General features: G+C 39.0%; 1 protein-coding gene across 1 annotated transcript in view; it reads left to right on the top strand.

Moving 5' to 3' along the window:
- Window positions 1-20,317, top strand: part of CRACD (capping protein inhibiting regulator of actin dynamics) — a 138,988-nt gene extending 118,671 nt beyond the window's left edge. The window contains exons 6-12 of the mRNA XM_026093775.2: window positions 2,287-2,451; window positions 5,064-5,132; window positions 6,369-6,551; window positions 8,213-11,078; window positions 12,985-13,175; window positions 14,312-14,477; window positions 17,450-20,317. Coding sequence (XP_025949560.2) covers window positions 2,287-2,451; window positions 5,064-5,132; window positions 6,369-6,551; window positions 8,213-11,078; window positions 12,985-13,175; window positions 14,312-14,477; window positions 17,450-17,610 — 3,801 coding nt within the window. The 3' untranslated portion in view covers window positions 17,611-20,317. The remainder of the gene's footprint in view (window positions 1-2,286; window positions 2,452-5,063; window positions 5,133-6,368; window positions 6,552-8,212; window positions 11,079-12,984; window positions 13,176-14,311; window positions 14,478-17,449) is intronic.
- The last annotated feature ends 130 nt before the right edge of the window (window positions 20,318-20,447 follow it).

Raw genomic sequence — 20,447 nt, 5'->3', positions numbered from 1 at the left:
GTCCAGAAATATTGCAAATGTTCTATTTCCTGCAAATATCAGGAAAATAACAATTTAAACTTATGTGTATAGAAGTGTACATTTTTACAGCACAAGCCTCAAGCATCCTAGATCACAATTAGAAAAGCTGCCTTTTTAAAGTACATACTGTTCTGTACAATAGCTCCATTCACACACAACTCACCATTCACTGCACATACAATAGAATATCAGAAAATCAAGTGAACAACCCACCATCCCTTCCTCCAAAATACATTTCAAGCAATATATACAGGTGTACATGTTCTTACCATGGAACACATGCTGAAATCCTTAGTCTTTTTGAGTAGTTGCTCAGCTAATTTTGGCAGTTTCAGTTTTCTGACTGGGAGGACTGCTTGCCTAGGAATGTGACTTTAGGATGAAGAAAGAAGCGACCTCAAATTAGAAAACACCTTATTAAGAAGTTGTTTTTAAATTAGTTTCTCCTCTTATCAGAAGAGCTGCAGGAACTAGCACCTTGCAGAATCACTGCCTTTACAGTATCTACTACAGACTTGTTTACTGTCTTGAACTCGTATTTACACAGTGGAAACATGTAAGATTTCAAATTAGAGTTGTACTAATAGCACTAAAGCCTGGAAGGACTTCTTGAAACTCTTGCATTTGGACTATGGGTACACTGCCAGTATCTAGGCAGGAATAAATCTGTGCCATTCAAAACCAACCGATTTGTCCAAATGATGTACTAAATGATTTATATTACTTACTGCCAGAATCCAGATGGGTAGCTGGGTGAGGAAACTGAGAAAAACTATCCTAATTTAATAACATGGTTATTGACTGTCTGCATGTACTTTGTATTAAAAGTTTGATATAGAGACCTGGTAATCGTTTGGGGATACCATGGATAAATATTAGATAAGAGTCTGGTCTGCTGTGCAATGATGGCAACCAAGACCGATCTGACCTGAATCCTTTTAGAGGTTTACCCACTGCTACTAAAAGATATATTCCCCTGCCAGCTCCTCACCCAAGTCATGTTACTGATTCTAACCTACAGGAAAGAAAAAAATGTCCTTGTTTTACATAACATCTATTGTAATCTTCTGCAGTTCTCAGAGGCAAACTCCTGTCAGGGGTCCGTGTATGTAAGTGACATTCATACTGAACTAAAGTCATGCGGGTGAATTCCTGCTGTGAATATTGTTGAGCTGTAGATGTTCACAGCAACAAAAGACAGAGATGGGAGATCTCCTCTGCTGAATTTGCTGTCCTTGAAAGAGACTAAGGCAGGAAAATAACTACATGCTCCCCTCTCTCCTAACTGAGAGTCATTCCCTGCAATATTTCAGGAAGAAAATCTATCACTAACTGTTCCTCACTCCTATTTATTCCATTTTCAAGAGAATTTCTTTTAACTCTTATGCTAAAAAGATGTTTATTTTCAAAGACTTTGTGGTATGGATCCCACCATTACCCAAAGATGTAATTTCCTCAGATGACCTTACCTGATGGCAGATATTATACTCTTCTTATTTTAGTCATCTTGTCATTGATGTTATGCAAGAGTACTTTCTTGTAACTCTTGAGAGATGATTACAAGGAGAATATATGGCGTGGAAGCTCCAAAGCTCTTTTATCCATAGATCTCCTTTTTGCACTTTCTTGTGCAAAAGTAGTGATGTGGCAGTGCACATGAGCATAATACAGTTTGTGTACAGTTTCTGTGAGATCAAGCATCTTAGAGAAGTTTAATTTTCCTTCCCTTGAGAGCTTGCCCCTTCTAAGGCAGGGTTATGTCAAAGCCTTAACATTTAAGACTTAAAAGTGAGCCTTACTATAAGGGTATCTTTAAAAACTCTGGCTGCATGGGGTGCAGGGTTTGGGGTCTGGAGAAGAAAGAGGTTGCCTTTTTGCACAATTTTAGCTTCTCACAGTAAACTGGGGTCATGAATTTAATGCTTCGCTGCAATCAAAAGGCTTAGTAATCAGCATTTATAAACAAAGTCTTAACCTAGGAACACAGGGAGATTTAAAAAAAATGGGAGAAATGTTTCAAGATTCACAACAAATTTGAAAAAATTGGCAACATTGATGAGATCTATCTCAAGCTGATCATCCAAAATCACAATTCATGCTGTAATTCCTGACCTTGATGGCTTGGGGGAAAGAAAGAAGAGGGACTGGCTACCATGCTGTTTTCTGTCCAGAGCCAGAAGTTGCCCTGAGTATTTGTATGTGGAGAAAGGGTGCACGCTAGACTTGGCATAAATACCTTTTTTTCTTTCTCTTCTTGTTTTTCAGCAACAGTTGGCCAAGAATATTAAATTTGGGCAGCCTCCACAAATGACAGTTTCTGTGAGGACAATGGGGGAGTCAAATGCTAGTGTAGAAGAGGATGTATTGCTCAGTAGCCCCATGGAGATTGAGACTCAGCAGGACACAGTGCGCTCAGACAGTGGTAATAAAGTAAGCACTTTAAATCGACATATTCACAGCATCATAGTGGTACTGGAACAGTAAAGTTCACTGGGGCATGGCAGATGTATCCAATGAGGCATAGCTCAGCTCAGCGGGCTGTTTTATGTGGGTGGGATCTCTCAGCTCGCGCTTCTTGAACTAGTGGGAAGTGTATGCTCTTGGCGTCCTGAGCAGGGTACTACAAAATCACCAGTTTGCATGTCTGCTCTGAACTTCCAGCAAAGCAGACAACACTCACAGTGTAGCTGGAAGACAGGAACTTATGTGAGACAGAAAATGTCTATGGATATCCCAGCATGGAAAGTTGTGTGCAGCACTGCATGGCAAAAATGAAAATCCTTCCAAAAGGAGAGGTACTGGAGCCTAAATCAGTAAAATACTTGGTTCCAGGGCGAATATCCATTTTCTCATGGAACAGAAGCTAAAGACAAACAAGTGAAAGAAATATTTTGATAACTATCCATGAATCCAAGTATCCAGTATAATTCAGGTAATTATCCATAGAGATTTTGATGCTAGGAACTGTAGGCATTTAGGTGCCTAGAAGGGCTTGTTAAGATAGTGTAGGAACACAGGTAGCGATGGTAGCTCTCTGGAAATCCTCTAATCTTGTTGTCATGGCTGAAGGGAACATGAGGAACAAAGGGAAATCCTTAACAGCTCAGAGGGAGCTGACTGTGCCTGCATACCTTTGCGGAAGGCAGGCAACAACCCCCCTGTGTGTGTGGAGTCAGTAAGATCCTGGAGGGATGCAAGGGCATGGGCCTTAGCTCACACTCATTAGCACTAGTGCTAGCTATGTATAGCTATGTGTTTTTCCATCTCTAAATCGCATGATTTCAAGTCCTTTGAATATGCTATATATGTATGCTATGAAAGGCAGTGACAGTGAGCGTCTTCTACTGCTTATGCCTATATACAGCCAGATATGTAGCAGGGAGGTTTCTGGTTGAGGTGGCGCAAATTCTTCATCAGTCTTCAAAGGGCAGCATAGCTCCTCTTACCTGTACCCCTTCCTTCAAGGCTGTGGTTGGATATGTCAGAGAGTCAGATTTTTGGATAGGAAATACACACACCTTCCTCTTCCTCTGCAGCCTGGAAGGCTAAAAGTGAAGTCAAAATATGATATATTTCTTTCGCTTCACAAGTAGTCCCTTGTGAAGCAATCACTTAAGGTGAATCAAGAGCATCCTGCATATGTCAGAGCACAAGCAGACAGATTTGGCTATATATCCTGGTACTGGGAGAAGACTCTGTGTTTAGTACCAACATACATTTTTTGCAGACAGCTCTCTTGCTGGGTCCTGCAAGAGACCAGAATGTTTCCTAGTGACCTAGGAAAATTAATTTAAGCACTAGAATTCACAGGAGTATCTTTGCATAATAAGGAGAGAGTCAATCCTTACCGTATGCTCTGTTAAATCATATCAATTTTTTTTAAACAAATGTAATGCTACTTTGCATGGACTTCTCCAAATATAAAGGGAGCAAGCATCACTGCTTCAAGGAGACTGCAGCTCTTAAGAGTGCAGACAGACAACAACAAACCAACACTAAATGCCTGGAACAGTAGGAACACTCAGCGCTTTCCTTTTCTCTTGCTGCGCGCTACTCCCTACCTGCTTTGTCAGAAACTTTCTGGTACATGGCAGTCAGCTTGCCTGGTTTCCATTTGTGTCTCTGCTGTTGGCCTTGTAATTCCTCTGTGTGTTTATCTGCATAGGTTCCTGGGGGCGGCTTCTGCTCAGAAGTTGGTGTCTATGACTGCGTAATACCGTAGTGCTTCAAGCATGTTTCATGTGTTGGTTTGTGGCTTTTGATTTTCCTCGGTAACTTGGATCAATGGCAAGGATTCTGGGTTTTATTTACCCTGTATTTGTAAATGTGGTTTTTTAAGCTTTATACTAATAATCTGTTTAGAAGAAAAGATTGTACTTCAACATGTGTGCACAGCACCTGGCATAATGGGATCCCAACATTCATTAGGCTATGAAGTACTACTGTGATATAATGACTAATAACTATGTTTCTGAATGTGATGAATGCTGTACCTTAAAATCACCTCCTGTGAAATGGTTTTGAGAGAGAAAATAGCAGAGGAGTCCTTAGCTGGGATCCGACTGCCCTGCAGGGCCTAAGTGGGGATCCACTTTGCCTTGTAAGAAAAGGAGTCATCAAGAATCTCTAGCTGGACTTCGCAGCAGAGGTAATGCCTGATTAGGGAGAGACGAAGTTCTTTGTTTTTTTAGAACCTAGATCAGAAAAAAAAATTATGAAGAAGTGCTAGAAACCCTGCAAAGCTGTGCTTTTAATTTTGAACCTAGTTACCTTGTTAAGGAAGTGTGTTTTGTCTCATAGAGTGTCTTGTATCAGCAACTGCTTCTGTATAGACAACAGTGATTCGAAGAGCAATGAAGAGAAAATCATAATATTAAGAAACAAGAAGTGTTTATCCATCAATTTTGTTGTGACAGGAAATAGTGTAAAAAAAAACCCTAATAGGCCTTTTCCATATCTAAATTGCACAATTCCATAAGTTCTTTGAATCCTGTTTATTATTTTACATTCTAATATCTACCTGTGGTAATCTTGTTTTCTAGTCAATTGACACTACAGATTTGTTGAGGACTATGAATTTGCCTGGAACAGGACATGAAGGGGAAGAAAAGGTAACGAGTCTTTCATACTTAGTTCACATGGAATGCCTTTCTGATTTTAATAATTAAAAGTCTGACAGTCACTTTTTACTGTGATATTCATTTCATTGTTTCCTGTTCATCTGAAATTTTGTGAACAATGAAGTTTTGGGGCTAGTAAATAAGCAGTAACTAAGAATGAGAAATCTGTTTCTATCTGAAGAGCTGATTGAAGAAAACTGAGCAGAACTCAATCTGTACTGGTCTCACAGCATTTCTGCATTTGATTTTTTAATCATAGAGCCATAATTTTCGTAAGTACTTCTAATACTTTGTTATGCCAACATGTAATTCAGTAAGTGTATGCAAAATATTCCATCAACTTTTTAAGTGATTGGTTCCCTAATTAGCATATATTTAACCTCCAAAGATTACAGAGTTGTCTTGAAAACAATATATGTGATTTTCTCTCCTTACAGAAGATGTTTTCTCCCTTCTGTTTTTATATCTTCCTTTTCCACTTGGCTTGTGCTAAGTAGCTCTGTGACAGCAGACTCTTCCTCACAGACCTAGACATACACCTCCACTGTATTTGTTCATACAAGTAGTCTCACTAAATTACTGTGTTTGTATGTGCAGTTTCTGAACCCAAATATGTGCAGTGTAAAAGAAAGACCACCAGTCAAAGTCAGTTTTCTTTTATTTTTTTGCTATTCTTTGGTGCTAGCTTGGACAACTCCCCATGACTGTGTCCTGTAGAGGGAAGCTCTTCTGCGGGCGCTGTGCTGGCCTGAGACAACTGAGTCTTAGTCATCTCCCATGCTGTACTCTGTAGCTTCTATTAGAATACTTATCTAAGTCATTCTGACTTAGCCTAGCCTAAAGTGTATAATCTAAATTTAGATATAGATATTTTTCCACATTAAGCAAATTTTAAAATGTCTTAGGGACATTGTTAAAAATTCTGTCTCTGCTCTTCCCATTCCCAACAACTTTAGAGTGGAACTAAACCGTGAAAAAAAATTGTTAAATGGTCTAAGTAATTTTTAACTGAAAAGTATGAAAACATGTGTGGTACTGGAAACAGGAAACTGTTACAGCTGTAACTTTCATATCTAAAGTTTATGATTTCTACAATGGAAAAACAGCGTTTGAAATCTTTCCTGCTAATAACCACTTTTGAATTCAAAACTGCAAAGTTTTTACGATATATTTTTAAATAGACTGAATAGCTTAATAATAGCTTCTTTGTGTTTGTGATACAAACAGGTTGCTCCAGTCAAATCATCTCGGCCAAAAAGACAATTTTCCTGTTCTGGCACAATTGAAACAATCAATTTGGATGCAGTTCCCCAGGCTGTTGCCCGTCTAGACAACAGCGCAGCTAAACACAAGCTGTCAGTAAAGCCAAAAAAGCAGAGGATGTCAAGAAAGCACAAGAGATTGACAAAGGTAGTGGACTACTGGTCAAATAAGGAGAGGAGGGGATTTGCTTTTGAAGCTGGGTACAACATAACCGTAACTGGCTGCCCCAGGAGTATCAATAGGAGAGGCCTGGCCTCAGACATGATTAACACCATTAGGGAGTTATTGAAAGCTTCTGCAACAAGTCTTGTGACTTCAGGACAAAACAAGGTGGTTCTTGTTTTGTTTTGTTTTTTTTTTTACATCAAGATAGAGAACTTAAGATGAACCATAGCTGGAGACAAGAAGCATGTAAGTTTTTAATACAGTTGAGACAAATACTACTTACGCTTGTGGTACTTCCACTAGGATTTGACATTGGGAGGGTGTCCTTATTCTAGCTTTTCTAGTAAAAAGAGCTCTTTCTCAAGTTTTAGAATGAATGATCAAATCCTAGCTTGGTACATTTACTGTGTGATTATTTTGTTTTTTATCCTGATGTTTTGTCAGTGCTTGTAAATGGGACCAGACTATACAACTGACAGAGGCTACAGAAGAGGTACAAATGCCAATGACCTTTCTGCCCCACCATTGCACCTGCATTTTTAACTCTTGTAATGAAGAAATTAAATTAAGCCTTTTGTTTAAGCAGAATGGTTTTGTTTAACTGGAACTAAATGATGGCTGGACAAATGATAGCTGGACATGGCATTAGCCAAGCTGTTTTCCTCATGAAAGTTGTTGGGAAGCATTATCTGAGCACAGCTTGTCTTTAGACTGTGTCACTATAGAGACCCTTGTCTCTATAGTGTAAGCAAGCTCTGAAGCTCTCAGTTTATTACAGGTATTTCACTCACATGTGAGTGTTGTGGGGCAGGCATATGGAACCAGAAAGTGCCTCAGGAGAAAAAAAAAAAGATTAAAACTTCTTTGGCCTCATTAACCCCCCTTCAGATGGGTTTAGGTCATACTCAGTGACCATCACCACCACTAGCAAGCACCATGTGCCTCCGTACAGTACAATGTTGATGGGGAGCTCTAGGTTTTCTATTTGTAGGTGGTTCCAAGGTTCCTGCAAATAGAACTGAAATCTCAGCAGAGATTTCTTCGTATATAGAGGAATATACAGGATTTGTGAAAGGCAACCAAATTTCATTTCTCTGAGCAGTGCTCTTTCCTGGCTAGCATAACACAGCTGTCTTCTGCAGGGCCACCTTCTGTCTCTGCAAGTAACAGCTAGATTTGCAATGAAAGAGCTGGCCAAACAACGTCTTTAAGTGATGCTAAATATTTCAAGCTTAAAGAATGGAATTTGAAGTAATAGAACAGGGATATGAAACTTGTGGTCTGTTCCTCAGCCTTCTGTACATTTGTAATGGCAGGTCTCAGTCTGCACTACTTCACATGTACCAAATGGTGATTCGTTATTTAGCATTATACTTTTATTGCTGTTGGGATTGTTTTCTTTTTTTAAAGGACACCATTCCAGTAGGTTAGTGCCATGGGGTATATGTATGTAATATAATGTGATGTAATCCATAAGTTGGAGTGTGATCCCTCTGAATCTATATCATTGTAAAAAAAAAAAAAAAAGAAAAAAAAAAAAAGAAAAAAAGTAACTGCATTTGCAACTGATTGTTTCTTCACTATGAAGAATAATAGGCCAGTACGCAATATTAAGTAACTTCAAGTTTGTCTCCCCATTCTAGGGATCACAAAGTTTAACAGTAACAGAATTTGAGCCAGAGGATCTAGAAACTCAGCTATGTGCAGATAGATACCCAGGTTACATCACAGCAGATAAGCTAATCCAGAACAAAGATGAACAGAAGGAGCTTCAGCTGGCAGAAAAGAAAAGAAGTGAAGATCACTGGGGGATCGTTGAGGCTGAAAGGATAAGGCAGATTGTAGAAATGGAAGAACAAAGAGAAATGGAAGAACAAAGGTGTCAAGAACTTGAGCAGATGCAAAAAGAACAGGAAAGAAGGCACTGTGAAGAAGAGAGCAAGCAGCATCTCCTTGAAGGAGAAACATCTTTGAAAATAGAAGAGCAAACATGCCAGGAAGAGGAGAGAAGACTGCTGGAGGCAGAAAAAAGGCGAGAGCTGGAGGAACAGAGGCACCAGGAACTGGAGCAGCAGAGGCACAAAGAGCTGGAGGAGCAACAGAGGCGAGAGCTGGAGGAGCAGAAGCACCAGGAACAGGAGCAGCAGAGGCAAAAGGAGATGGAGGAGCAACAGAGGCAAGAGCTGGAGGAGCAGAAGAGGCTAGAGCTGGAAGAATTAAGGCAACATGAGATTGAAAAACAGTGGCAAGAAGAGGAAGAACGAAATCGTCTGGAGCAACAGAAAGAACTGGAGGAACAAAACAGGCAAGAAAAACAGAGAGAAGAGCTAGAGAAAGAGCTTCAAGAACCTGAAGTGAAACTGAAGGATGAGAAAGAAGCTGAGACCCTCAAACAACAGAAGAAAAAGGAGGAACAAAGGCAGCATTTGAACGAGGAGGAAGGAGAAAAGACAGAGGAGGAGCAACCCCAGCAAGTACTGGAGAAGCAACAGAAACGGGAAGAGCAGAGAAAACATAAGCTCACAAAACAAATGCATTTAGAAAGTGAAGACAGTGCACAACAAGATGGACTGGAAAAGCAAGAGGAACAAAATGAACAAGAGTGGAACAAGCTGGAAGAGCAGAAGATAGACAAAGAAGGACGAGATCTTCAGGAAAAGCAGCAAGAACAACAGAAATCCTTAGAACAGCAACAGGACAAGGATCAGTTGTCTTCTAGAGGGACTGATAGGCAGCCAGTAGAGGAGAAGCTCCAAGAAGACTCAAGACCCCAAAAAATCAAACAGCCAGAGAAAGAGAATAAAACAGCAGAAGAAATGCTAGCCCAGAAACTGAAGAGAGAAGTCGAGGCTCAGGAACAAAAGCGAATAGGGGAAGAACTAAGGTGGCAGGAGGTAGATGAAAGGCAGACTGCATCCAGACCCTTTACATTTCAAGTGTCTTCCGGAGAGAAACAGATCATATTTCAGAAAGTAAACCTGAGCCCAGTCATGCCTGTCAAAGGAGCAGGACTCTCTTCTTCCTCTGTCAAAGACTACAGGATGCACGCTTCCAGCAAGGGCTCTCATACCCTCCCGTCATCTGTGTGTGTTCCCCATACAGCCATTTTGGTTACTGGAGCACAGCTCTGTGGCACAGCAGTTAACTTGAACCAGATAAAGGACACGGCGTGTAAGTCGTTACTTGGCTTGACGGAAGAAAAAAAATTGGAAATGCCTTCACCAGAGAAGACCCAGAAAAGAACGCCAGACCCCAGACCTAGCAGCAGTAAAATGAGATACGCGCAAGAGACGTTGAACAACCAAGCCATATTAGCTGAGTGGGCCTCTATCCGCTCCAGAATCCTAAAGAATGCAGAGAACAGCAAATACAGCGAGAAAGACCGAGTAAGTGTCTGCAGACACAGTGATGACTGGACTCCCCGAGGACGAGGTGCTTCTCATGGTAACTTGAGGAAAACCCTATCTGCAAATGCAAAGTTCTCAATAACACCAGCATGGCAGAAATTTTCAGAAACTTCAAGAAACAATTCAGACGCTGAGAATGTAAGTGTGGCAAAAGGCAATGAAACAGTGACTGTGGGGAGAAACATGGGCTCATCCACTGATTTGAATGAGGAAGTGGCTTCTACTCTTAAGGATAACTTAGCTGAAATGGCTAAGGAGAAAATGGAAACCCATAGTGAAATGACAGACAACACAGAAGGCTGTAAATTTGCAAAAGATCTTCCATCTTTTCTTGTTCCAAGTTTTCCTCATTCTCCAGGCAAAGAATTACCCCAGTCAGAGTTTCCAGGTGCTCTGGAAAATCAGCAGAATAACAGCACAAGAAAAACAGATAAATCAGCACCGAATGGAGAAGAAAATGTTTCTCCTTTTGGAATAAAGTTACGGAGGACAAACTACTCTTTACGTTTCCATTATGATCAACAGGTAGAGCAAAGGAAAAAGAAAAGATACAGTGCCGGAGATAGTTTTGACGGTGTGCCTGACCCACTAGTTACAACAGAAAGTGAAAAAGAATCCACTGTGTTTGCTCCACAAGAGAGTACATCCCCTGGCATGAGGAGAGCAAATGTTCCTGGTAATCTAAAAGACTTGAAAGACTCTTCAACTCCTGCATTGGAGATTTCACAACCAGCGGGCAGTCCACTGATCCCACCAGCCACCAGCCAGAGTGCTTTCCCAACTCATGAGAAACCTGCCTGCAAGTCCCTGGTCACACAGAAACCCGCTTTAGCTCCAAAGCCCACCAGCCAGACGCCACCATCGTCTCCTCTCTCCAAAATGAACAGATCAAACCTAGCTGATACTCTAGGCCAAAAGCTGGTTAAAGCCGAATCAGACGGCAGCTGGAAAAGAGAAGACAAAGCAAATGCAGTGCTCCCTGCAGCACTGAATGAATACAAAAATGAAGAGGAAGAAACCAGAGAAAAGAAATCATTTTTCCCATCCATAAGTATCCCATGGAGAGAAAAAAATGACAAAAAGCCTGAGCCACTGAAAAAAGGTATGTACTTTGAAAACGCCATTTAACTATTGTCTGCATATCTAGAATGGGATTGGAAGTCCAGAGGCAGAAATTTGGTCTTAAACTATAGTTCTTACTTGGTGTGTTATTTGTTGAGTACCAGTACTTTCCTAGACTCGTGCGAATGACTGAGGTGGCAGTTCAATTCAGATAGACACAAACTCAGCTGTGGCCAATGTGGCCTCTTAAGAAAATTAATTTCCAGGAGGTAACTGAAGCGCATATGTTTTCCTTGACAGAGATGTTACCTACTGAGTCAAATGATGGAGTATATTGCTTTGTGTTCCATGTATAATGGTGTCATCCAAGCAGAGGGGGCCATTTTTATAAATGACATTATACTGTAGCTGTTTTTAGGGAGATATAACTAGCTTTAAAGCTATTAAGACCTAGGTCCTGTTATAGTGCCTATCCTGGGCAAATTCTCTACCCAATATAGCTGGCCACAGAAGACTGCATTCAGAAGCACTCTGCAGCAGCAGAAACAGTATGATGGCCATACTGGCTCTTTAAAGCAGGGCTGAAAACCCCTGTGTTCTGCGAGTGCGTTCTGTTCCAGAGGAAAAAGCACTCTGCTAGTGTAAGGGCACTCAAAAGAGCAAGGTTTAAGGTTTCAGCATTCAATTGGGAAATCCCAGTTTTTACATTCCTGACTTTTACAAGCCTTAAGATATTTCTAAAACTGTATCTCCATGGAAATGCTGCTTATTTTCACAATTTCTTTGAAAACAGACATTAGGTATGCTTTTTCCTTTCACTTTTATTTTTAAATGAGGATGCATGGAAACGAATTGGAGGCAGAGCTGCCAACCTGGGAGAGCTGGGACTGGGCTCTGAGGGTTTCTGTGCTCGCCCAGCTGTGCAGGACCTTTTGCACCTACAGGGCGGCTCTCCGCTGCTCACAGCTCTATGCTGGGTGCTAGCCCCAATATCATGCAGTGTACAGAAAGTCTCTAGCTTGCCGCCAGAAACATTTTTAGCCTGGAATACCTCCTGCAATTCCAGTACAAAAATTTAAAGTTGTGCAGTATTTGATTATAGGTGTTTTACTTAGTAGTTTCAATGAAACGGTTCAAGTAGCTGCTCAAATAAAGCCTGTTTTCTTTCTGGGAATAGACAAAGGCACCACCAGTCTATGGAGCAAAAGAGTAATTCAGGTTCTGCTGTTTCTAGACCAGGTCATTTTGAGATAAAAGATGGATCTGGAAAATGTGAAAAGTTCTTGTGCTGCAGACTTTCATCCCAGATGCCTTTCAATGTGAAGATACAGTCTTTTTACATAAATTTCAGTTATTGAAGGAAAAAATTAAACTCACCTTTCATTAAAGTTGAATCACTTCACAGAATGAGAAAAGAGGCAATGCTCAAGTGACAATTAAAAAAAAAAATTTTAAGACAGGTGGCATTTATGGGAGTACATAATTTCAGCTGCTTCTGTGTGGCTGAAGTTTGGACACTCATCTTCCCTTAAAAATATGGCTGGAAAACAGAGAAATTGCACTATCTAGTGGTTTGTCCCCCTTTCGTCACAGGTGTAAATAATCAACGCATGCACACCACCTTCACTTAAATATCTCACAGAGTGGGAGTATATGTAATAAATTAGGCTATAAATCTAATCTGTGTCTGGGGTAGGCTTGGGTTTTTTTTTTTTTTTTTAAGATAAATTTGGACAGCTGTATGAGAGCACTGAATTAGGTCTTAATCTTTTGAAAAAATTCTGGAAGTGTTTCAGAATTTGACATGCAGTTCGTGAAGGCCTGTCAATGACCTCGAATTCAATGAGCTTAGCTCTAGAGCTCTCACGAGGTAGAGATGTACTGGTTTGCTTGAGACAAGAGATGTTGTACACTACTCAACTGATTCTTTTCACATTTTCTTTCAGAAAAACCAGTCCTCCAGAGCAGACACTCTTTAGATGGCTCTAAATTGATGGAAAAAGTTGAAACTTCACAACCACTTTGGATTACATTAGCACTTCAAAAACAAAAGGGATTTCGTGAGCAGCAAGCTACTAGGGAAGAAAGGAGACAAGCCAGAGAGGCAAAGCAAGCAGAGAAGCTGGCTAAAGAAAGTGTAAGCAATCTTTATAAACCTACCTGTTAGAAATACTGATGCTATCGTTGTAACTATTAGCTATTTTGATTATGTGAAGGGGACTTTTTTTGTTGTTCAGTGTGTAGTATTTCATGAAAGCTAAAGTGAGGGTTTGTAAACAGTAGACTCCAATTCTCAAGTTCCCTTTTGCAAAACTGAGGCATCCAGGAGAAAATACTGTGCAATGGCATGGCAATTTTAATATAATCTCTGTTACCCAAAGGATTTTCCTGATGTCTTAACATCAGGTGGAAGTTAATGGCAATCATAAACATGACCACTGTGCAAGAAACCCTGTGATAAATGCACTCCTTTCCCCTGCAGTTCTATAGCTGCTTTGGGTGGTGCAGCAGCAGAAGGGTCATATGCTACATGGTTCTTCAAAGCTCAAATAAACAAGATGATAAACCTCAGCACTTGGGGATAGCTGCTGGAATATTTATTTATAGATGAATATTACTAACTTTATTTTTTCTTAGAACTTATTCAGATAAAAACGTAGACAAATTAAAGAAGTCAACTGTCACATGTAGCATTCAAAATGCTTGAAACAGGCACTGAATTCAGCATTTCTTTTTTGCTTTCTAAATAGGTATTTACTATCCATGTTTTTCTATTAGTAAGTAAAACACTTCTCCTTGCAGTACAGAAGTGAGGCTATATAAGCAGTGATGCTGTATACAGATACCACCGATGGTAAAAAAGGAAATTGTGTGGATAACTAAGGATACTTTGATGTTTGTTCTGAGACCCAAATTTCTGATGGACACAGGCGTAATTAGAGACCTATATAATGGGTTGAAGAAAACAGCACTAGGTGTGAAGTTGCCCAAACGTACATGCTGTTCTTCAGTGCTGTATTTAGCAGGTAGCACTGGTTCGAACTGTTTTTCAGTATTTTGACTGAAATGACAGCTTGATAAATTTAGTTTTGCTGTGTTTTCTTTTACTAACTTTGATAACTATTGGTTTTAGAAGTATCAGTGTTTTGATTCTTTGCCTAAAAGGAAGGTTAAGGAAAGGACAGATGAGGAGGGACAGCACCCAGTGTGACATCTCTTATTTGTATCCACTATGTGACATTCTCATTTAACAGTTTTCCTTCTCTATTCTAGGCTGCTCTAAGTAATCAGTCAGATAATAAAAGCAGCAGCAGCAAAGCAAGCACACTGCAGAAATCCACACCTCAGGAAGGGGAGAAGAAAATTGAGACTGCTGTGTCAAGGCTAGAAAGAAGGGAGCAGCTGAAGAAGTCTAATACTCTTCCGACTTCGGTGACAGGTACAGTGAGAGATTCAGATTTACCCTAGGAATGCGCTTTTAGTAATTGCATCGTGTAGTTCAGAGAAAGTGAATGGATCATTTTTTGTGTCACATATTACCCCTAAAATTACAAATAATTCTGCTTTCAGCAAGAAGCAACACCGTTTGTCTCAGTCTTATGTGCTGGCCATTAGGTTGAAGGTACATAATTTTAACAGGTTTTTACTAGGTTCTCCAGCTTATTAAAGTTGCACTAGTGCACTTGCTCAGAATTGCCTCAGTTCAAGTCAAAAAAATCAGGCTGTCTCTCCAAGCCATATCCAGCAAGTGTTTTTGGAACAAGCTAATGCACATTAGAGGAATTTCATTTACTGTAAATTGCAAGTGTAGTAGTGTTTTGCCTTGAGGTTAGGGTTAGCATGGAGGGAATATGGTGTCAAAGTTCTACAAAATACATCTGAGTGGTAAATAAGACATACTGTGTTCTCCTACCTCCCTATAGGTCTACAGAGGAGTCTATGGGAGGAGAGGAGTCTACCTCCCAGTTTGCAGAGGAGAAGTACTCTCCACAGAACATTTGGAATTGGTACTCATGTTTCATTCAAAAATGCAAAAGCTAATTCAATTAATTTGAATCCAACCTTAATTTCAGATTTCTCCCTCCCAGCCAGAAGTCTGGTTCTGAAGGAACCAGAACCTACTACTTTACCTGTCACTTAGATAAGCTGAAATAATTATGTATTCAAAGATCAGGCACATTAAAATAGACACCTCCCCAAAGAACATAACATGAGTGGAATAAGGTAATTGTTGAAATAGAAGCAACTTGCCTAATTTTTCTCTAATCAACATTAGTCCTAGGAAAAAGGTTTGAGAGAAGAGTACAGATAGATACTGAAGAAATATTTTTGTAAGCTATACAGTAAACAATTTGGGCTTTTGTGGCAGTAAATAGATGTATCAGCTGAATCTTTACAGTACCACTCCAAGCTAAGAATTACAGAATATAACTAGGTAAAAGTGATGAGGAAACACAGTTATTTTACAGATCCCTAATAGTAAAGATTGAAACATTGTTACTCATGTTACAGACTGGATCCTGATTGTTCTACACAGCATTTAGACCCTCTATGCATGCCTATAGTTACTTGCTTCAGCAGCTGGTACGTTCACATTGCAACTGTGCTACAGTACAGATATGCCTGAGTCCTTCTGTTTTATTTGCAAAACTTTATATAGCTTGCCCCAAACTTTTCCGCTGTTAATCTGCTTCTGGTGTCCAAGCTGGCTTTAGCAATAGCAGAGCAGCTTTATAGTGTATTACCCTCCTTCTGTCACAACCCTTAATAAGGCCCTACTGATGCCCTATCAAGAAAGACTCATTAGTATAATATTACGTAGTACTCTAACCTATTGTGAACTCCAGCAGAAACCAAAGTTTAGCACAATAGGTTATGCCAAATTAGATCAAAAACAAGCTAGAAAAAGAAAGAGCCTCAGTCTGCCTGCTTGCCCTAAAATATGAGTTTCAGGAGGAAAATCACTAATTTTGAATTAGCTAAAGTGAAAGCATAAAATTGTGCCATCCCTAAAGGAAACAGTGATTTGCTCTCCCTGTGATTACTGTTTACATTTGGAATCAAGTAGCCATTATCAACTGCACAAATATAATATAAGCAAGTATATGTTTATTATGGATGGTAACATTGATTTAGTGTCCTACAATTAGGACTGCATTTAAGACCAGACTAGGACTTGATTAACATAAGCAAGTTTGCTGAGTCCTATTCTAGGACCAAAAAAAAAAAAAAAGCCCAAACAAGCAAACGAACCCCCCAAATTCCAAGCCCAGGAAGAAGTTGGTGTATTTCAGACTTGCACCTCAGTCATGTACAACAGGAATTGATAAGAGGGTAAAGCCTTTTTTCGAAGTGTTTGTCAACATCAATAATTGTTGTTGCTGTTCATTTACTTCTTGTAGGTAAAAATAAGTCATTAAAGTTATTCTAAAAAGAAAAATAAATGATTTCTGCCATCCATGCAAGATTAAAGCTTTTTAGAGTATTCAAAATCTGAAAATGAAATGCAACTAAAAGTAATTTGGACTGAATCGAACACTTAAAGTTCTTCGATGCATAAAAGAAAATGTACCATGGGGGGATTAATGAGGAATTATTTTTGTAATTAAGCTTTTTAGAGTAAATTCCCTAGGTCTCAGGTAGGACTTGTTTCTATCCAGGTTGCCTTCAATGGCATCCACTGCCTCAGAATTAAATAATCTTCCCTCTAACTTCCACAATGTACTTCTACGGTCCTGCTCATAAAGCTGGTAGAAGCCCGTTTCTTATTCAACACAGTTTTATACTGAGACAGCTGTTTGTCAGATTTTTCTTAAAAATAGTATTTTTAAGAGAAACAGCTATGGGAGGGACCTGTTTCATCTCTTCCTCCAGCCACCTCATGGGATTGGTTAACTGAGGTAGAAAACTATGGGACCTCTTTCTTCTCTGGGCTTATTTAAGGAGCCTGAATCTGAAGAGGGAACCTAAATCCCGCTGAAAACAGTGGGGTTACGTGTCGTCAGCAGCTGCATTACCAAGGACACTTCAGGAGAAAAAAAAAAAAAATCTCCCAGCTTTATTTCCCATTGTTGGAAACACTGCAGATGCAATTAAGATGCTTATGTAAAAACAAAAACTGGCAAATTGGACATGTTTTCTCTGACCCCACAGAGACTATGAAAATATTGTCCTGATTTTTCTGAGTTACATTATATGGAGTCACCCCTGAGAAAGGAAACTTAGCTTGTCCTAATTTGATTATTTGGAAAACAGAATCGAAAGTGAGATTTAACTAAAAGGGTTGGAAATAAATATGAAGTGTTAGATCAGAACACCTTCACAGAAAATTACAGATTTCTCTAGAAGTCTGCAACAAAATACACTGTTCAACTAATGTTTGTTTTCTCCTCGTCCCACATGAAAAAACAGTGGAAATTTCAGATTCTGTTCCCTCAGCCCCGCTGGCAAAAGAGGTGGCCAAGAGATTCTCTACGCCTGACGCTAACCCGGTGTCAACAGAACCAGCCTGGCTTGCGTTAGCCAAGAGGAAAGCAAAAGCCTGGAGTGACTGTCCACAAATCATCAAGTAAACTACAAAATTACTTTTCTATTGCTGATTATTAATGGCTTTCTTTTTATTTATTCAGCTTTCTACACATGACAAAACTGAACTGCATGTAGTGAAGGACTGAAAACTGAAGTGATTACCATTTTGCTCTAGCTCACTGTAAAGTCTACTCAAATCATATATCCCATTGCTTTGACAAGTAGCTAAATGAGGTCAAGGCAAAAATTTCAGAGCCAAACTCTCAAAAATTTAAGAACGCTGAGATATTGGATGTAAATTTTAGCCATTCTAATAAATGGGCCAGAACTTCAGTTCAGAAGCTCCTTAAATTCTGTGAGTATTTGGTTCTGGAATTTCCAACCTCTGCACTTACAGTGGAGATCTCGGAAAAGTTTTTCAAAACTCTGTTGTTGAAAATTAATGCAAGATGCATGCTCCCTTCTCTTATTCCTAATTTTTTTCTTAATTGTTAAACTGTATCAACTGTTAGTTCTACTTGCTATTTGAAAGCTTCTTCCCTAATGAAGAACTTCAGGAGACCGCTTTCCACCTGCAAATGCTAAGTAAGAAGAAGGTGGCATCCAAATGCTGAGGTAATTTCTTTCATCTTAGGTTTAATACACTAGGGCTATATTCCCTCACTGCTAGGAAGAAAACAATTCTCCCTACCTAACAAAAATTATTATTTAAAAAACCAAAAAGTTTCCAGAAAGAAGCCAGGAACAGAATGTTTTTTCTAGTCCTTTAAGTGCATGAGTGTGCTTGGCCCTATTAAGGTGCATAAAGGTAGTGATTGCAGATTAAAACGTTAAATCAATTGACCAGAACTAAAATAATTAAAACTATTCCTGTGCTCATGTACTTGTAGAATTAGTCCATTCCCACAGGAGTAAGACTGCAGGACTGAGGTTAACTGAGAACTGAAAGCTGAGTCATTAGGAGTCTCAAGAGTTTTAACTCTACATTCCTTCCAATTTACTCCGTGTGCAGCTCCAGGTGGCTGCAACAGCTTTCTGAACTTTGACCAATACAGCCTGAACACTTCAGAAAGAAGTTTATTTACCCCCCCCCCCCCAACTCAGGTATCTGCTGTGGCAGCTGAACACTTTATTACTTCTTATAACTAAAATAGAAATGTTCACACCCTCCCACTTACTAAAAAGCATAAAGTCTATCACGTAATAAAAATTTTACTATCCTTAACATCCCACGGAGATAGCTGTTTACATTTTAAAAAGCCTCCCTAGCAAATAAATCCTTAACACACCCAAGTTTGAATTTTACATGGAAGTCTTTAACGAATTTGAATGTGCCTCTTGTGACCATATGGTTCAAAGGAACATTTCAGCCTACAACACTATAAAGGGAGATAATTTAAGGAGAAGAAATTGTATCATTATGAACTGTTACCACATAGGTTTCATGGAATTATTTTAGCCAAATACTGCTGTATGCAGCATGAGGAGGAGCCCTTTACATTATGCAGAAAACAGAATGAAATCTGCAGTATCCTCCCATTCCAAGAATCCCAAAAGGGCTTGTCAGCAAAAGCTGATAGAGAATAGCTATTTCCCAGTGCACAGAAAACAAAGTATCACAGTTACAACAGCACAAACACAGTGGACACATTAAGAGTAGATATGCAGCAGCAAGTTCGTTTATTCTTGGTTCTCTTAAGAAGTGATCAGCTTTGAGCGCAGTTTCATATTTTAAATCAGATTCTCTAAAATACCTACTTTCCCCCTTAATGTAAGTATGTATTTTAAAAGTTTAATACAAATAGGGGCACTGCTGCTTTCAGACACTTCAAAAACAGTGCTTAACATCTTCAAAGTAGAATGTCTGCAAACGTACCTGAAGGAAGAGTTGGGCCCATCATTATTTTTGTTCTGCTAGCACCAAGAATTAGCGCTTTTTAAGTTAAATTTATACTTTATCTGAGTTTATAAGCCTGCACTATATATTTGTAATTACAAGAACTAAGCTGCCTGAAATCCATCTCTAAGATTATTTTTCTGGGAGAAGGAGCCAGGCAGAAATATGGAGAACATAAAGTAAGTCAGGATTGAAAAATTAAAGACACTGGTTTTCTGAAAAGCATAGCATAATTAGGTGCTATCATGCATGACATTATGAAGCAATTTTCTAATACAATACACTTATATCACATAGAATAGAGCTTTCATTAAGAATGGTCTTAATCTAAAGCTTCAAAGCAGAGTTTTTTCAAGCATAATGGTATCTAGTGTAATAATGGAAACTGTATTATGTACAGTACTTGGTGGAAGCATTTCTAAAGTGTACATGTTCAACAGTGACATTTCATGTTAAATTACCGCAAATTTGCACTAAATACCAATGGAGTGTTACTTTGCTTTAGCTTTGTTGCAACCATTTCTGATAAAGTGTTGGAAATCTGTAAAGAACCATTACTACTGACTTTAAAACAGCAAAAATGTTTTAAGAACTGAACAAACCACTATGTAGTATATTGTCTGAACTTTTTGTAACTTATACACACAAAATACCATTTCTTCTGACAAGGTTATATATGATTAACCTCTATGTTCCTATAGTAATGTATAAAAACTATAAGATGTAAAATTGTGAGGTATTTGTTGTGTACTTTTTTAATTTTTAAAATGTTTTAAAGTGCAATTGTTTATTATACTAATGTCATTTTAATTCTTATTAAACTATAACCCAGTCAAAAATTATCTAATTAATGATGTATGCATTCAGTGTCTCCTTTTTGTTAGTAGTATAGTTCAGTTTTGCTTTATAAATAGAACTTTTATTTCTACAAACATCTTGACAATGCATTTCAGCTAACAATAAAAATGCGTAACAAGACATGAT

This window comes from Dromaius novaehollandiae, chromosome 4, assembly GCF_036370855.1.
Source record: "Dromaius novaehollandiae isolate bDroNov1 chromosome 4, bDroNov1.hap1, whole genome shotgun sequence".
In the NCBI taxonomy this organism is placed as follows: Eukaryota; Metazoa; Chordata; class Aves; order Casuariiformes; family Dromaiidae; genus Dromaius; species Dromaius novaehollandiae.
This window is presented reverse-complemented; position numbering and strand designations above follow the sequence as displayed.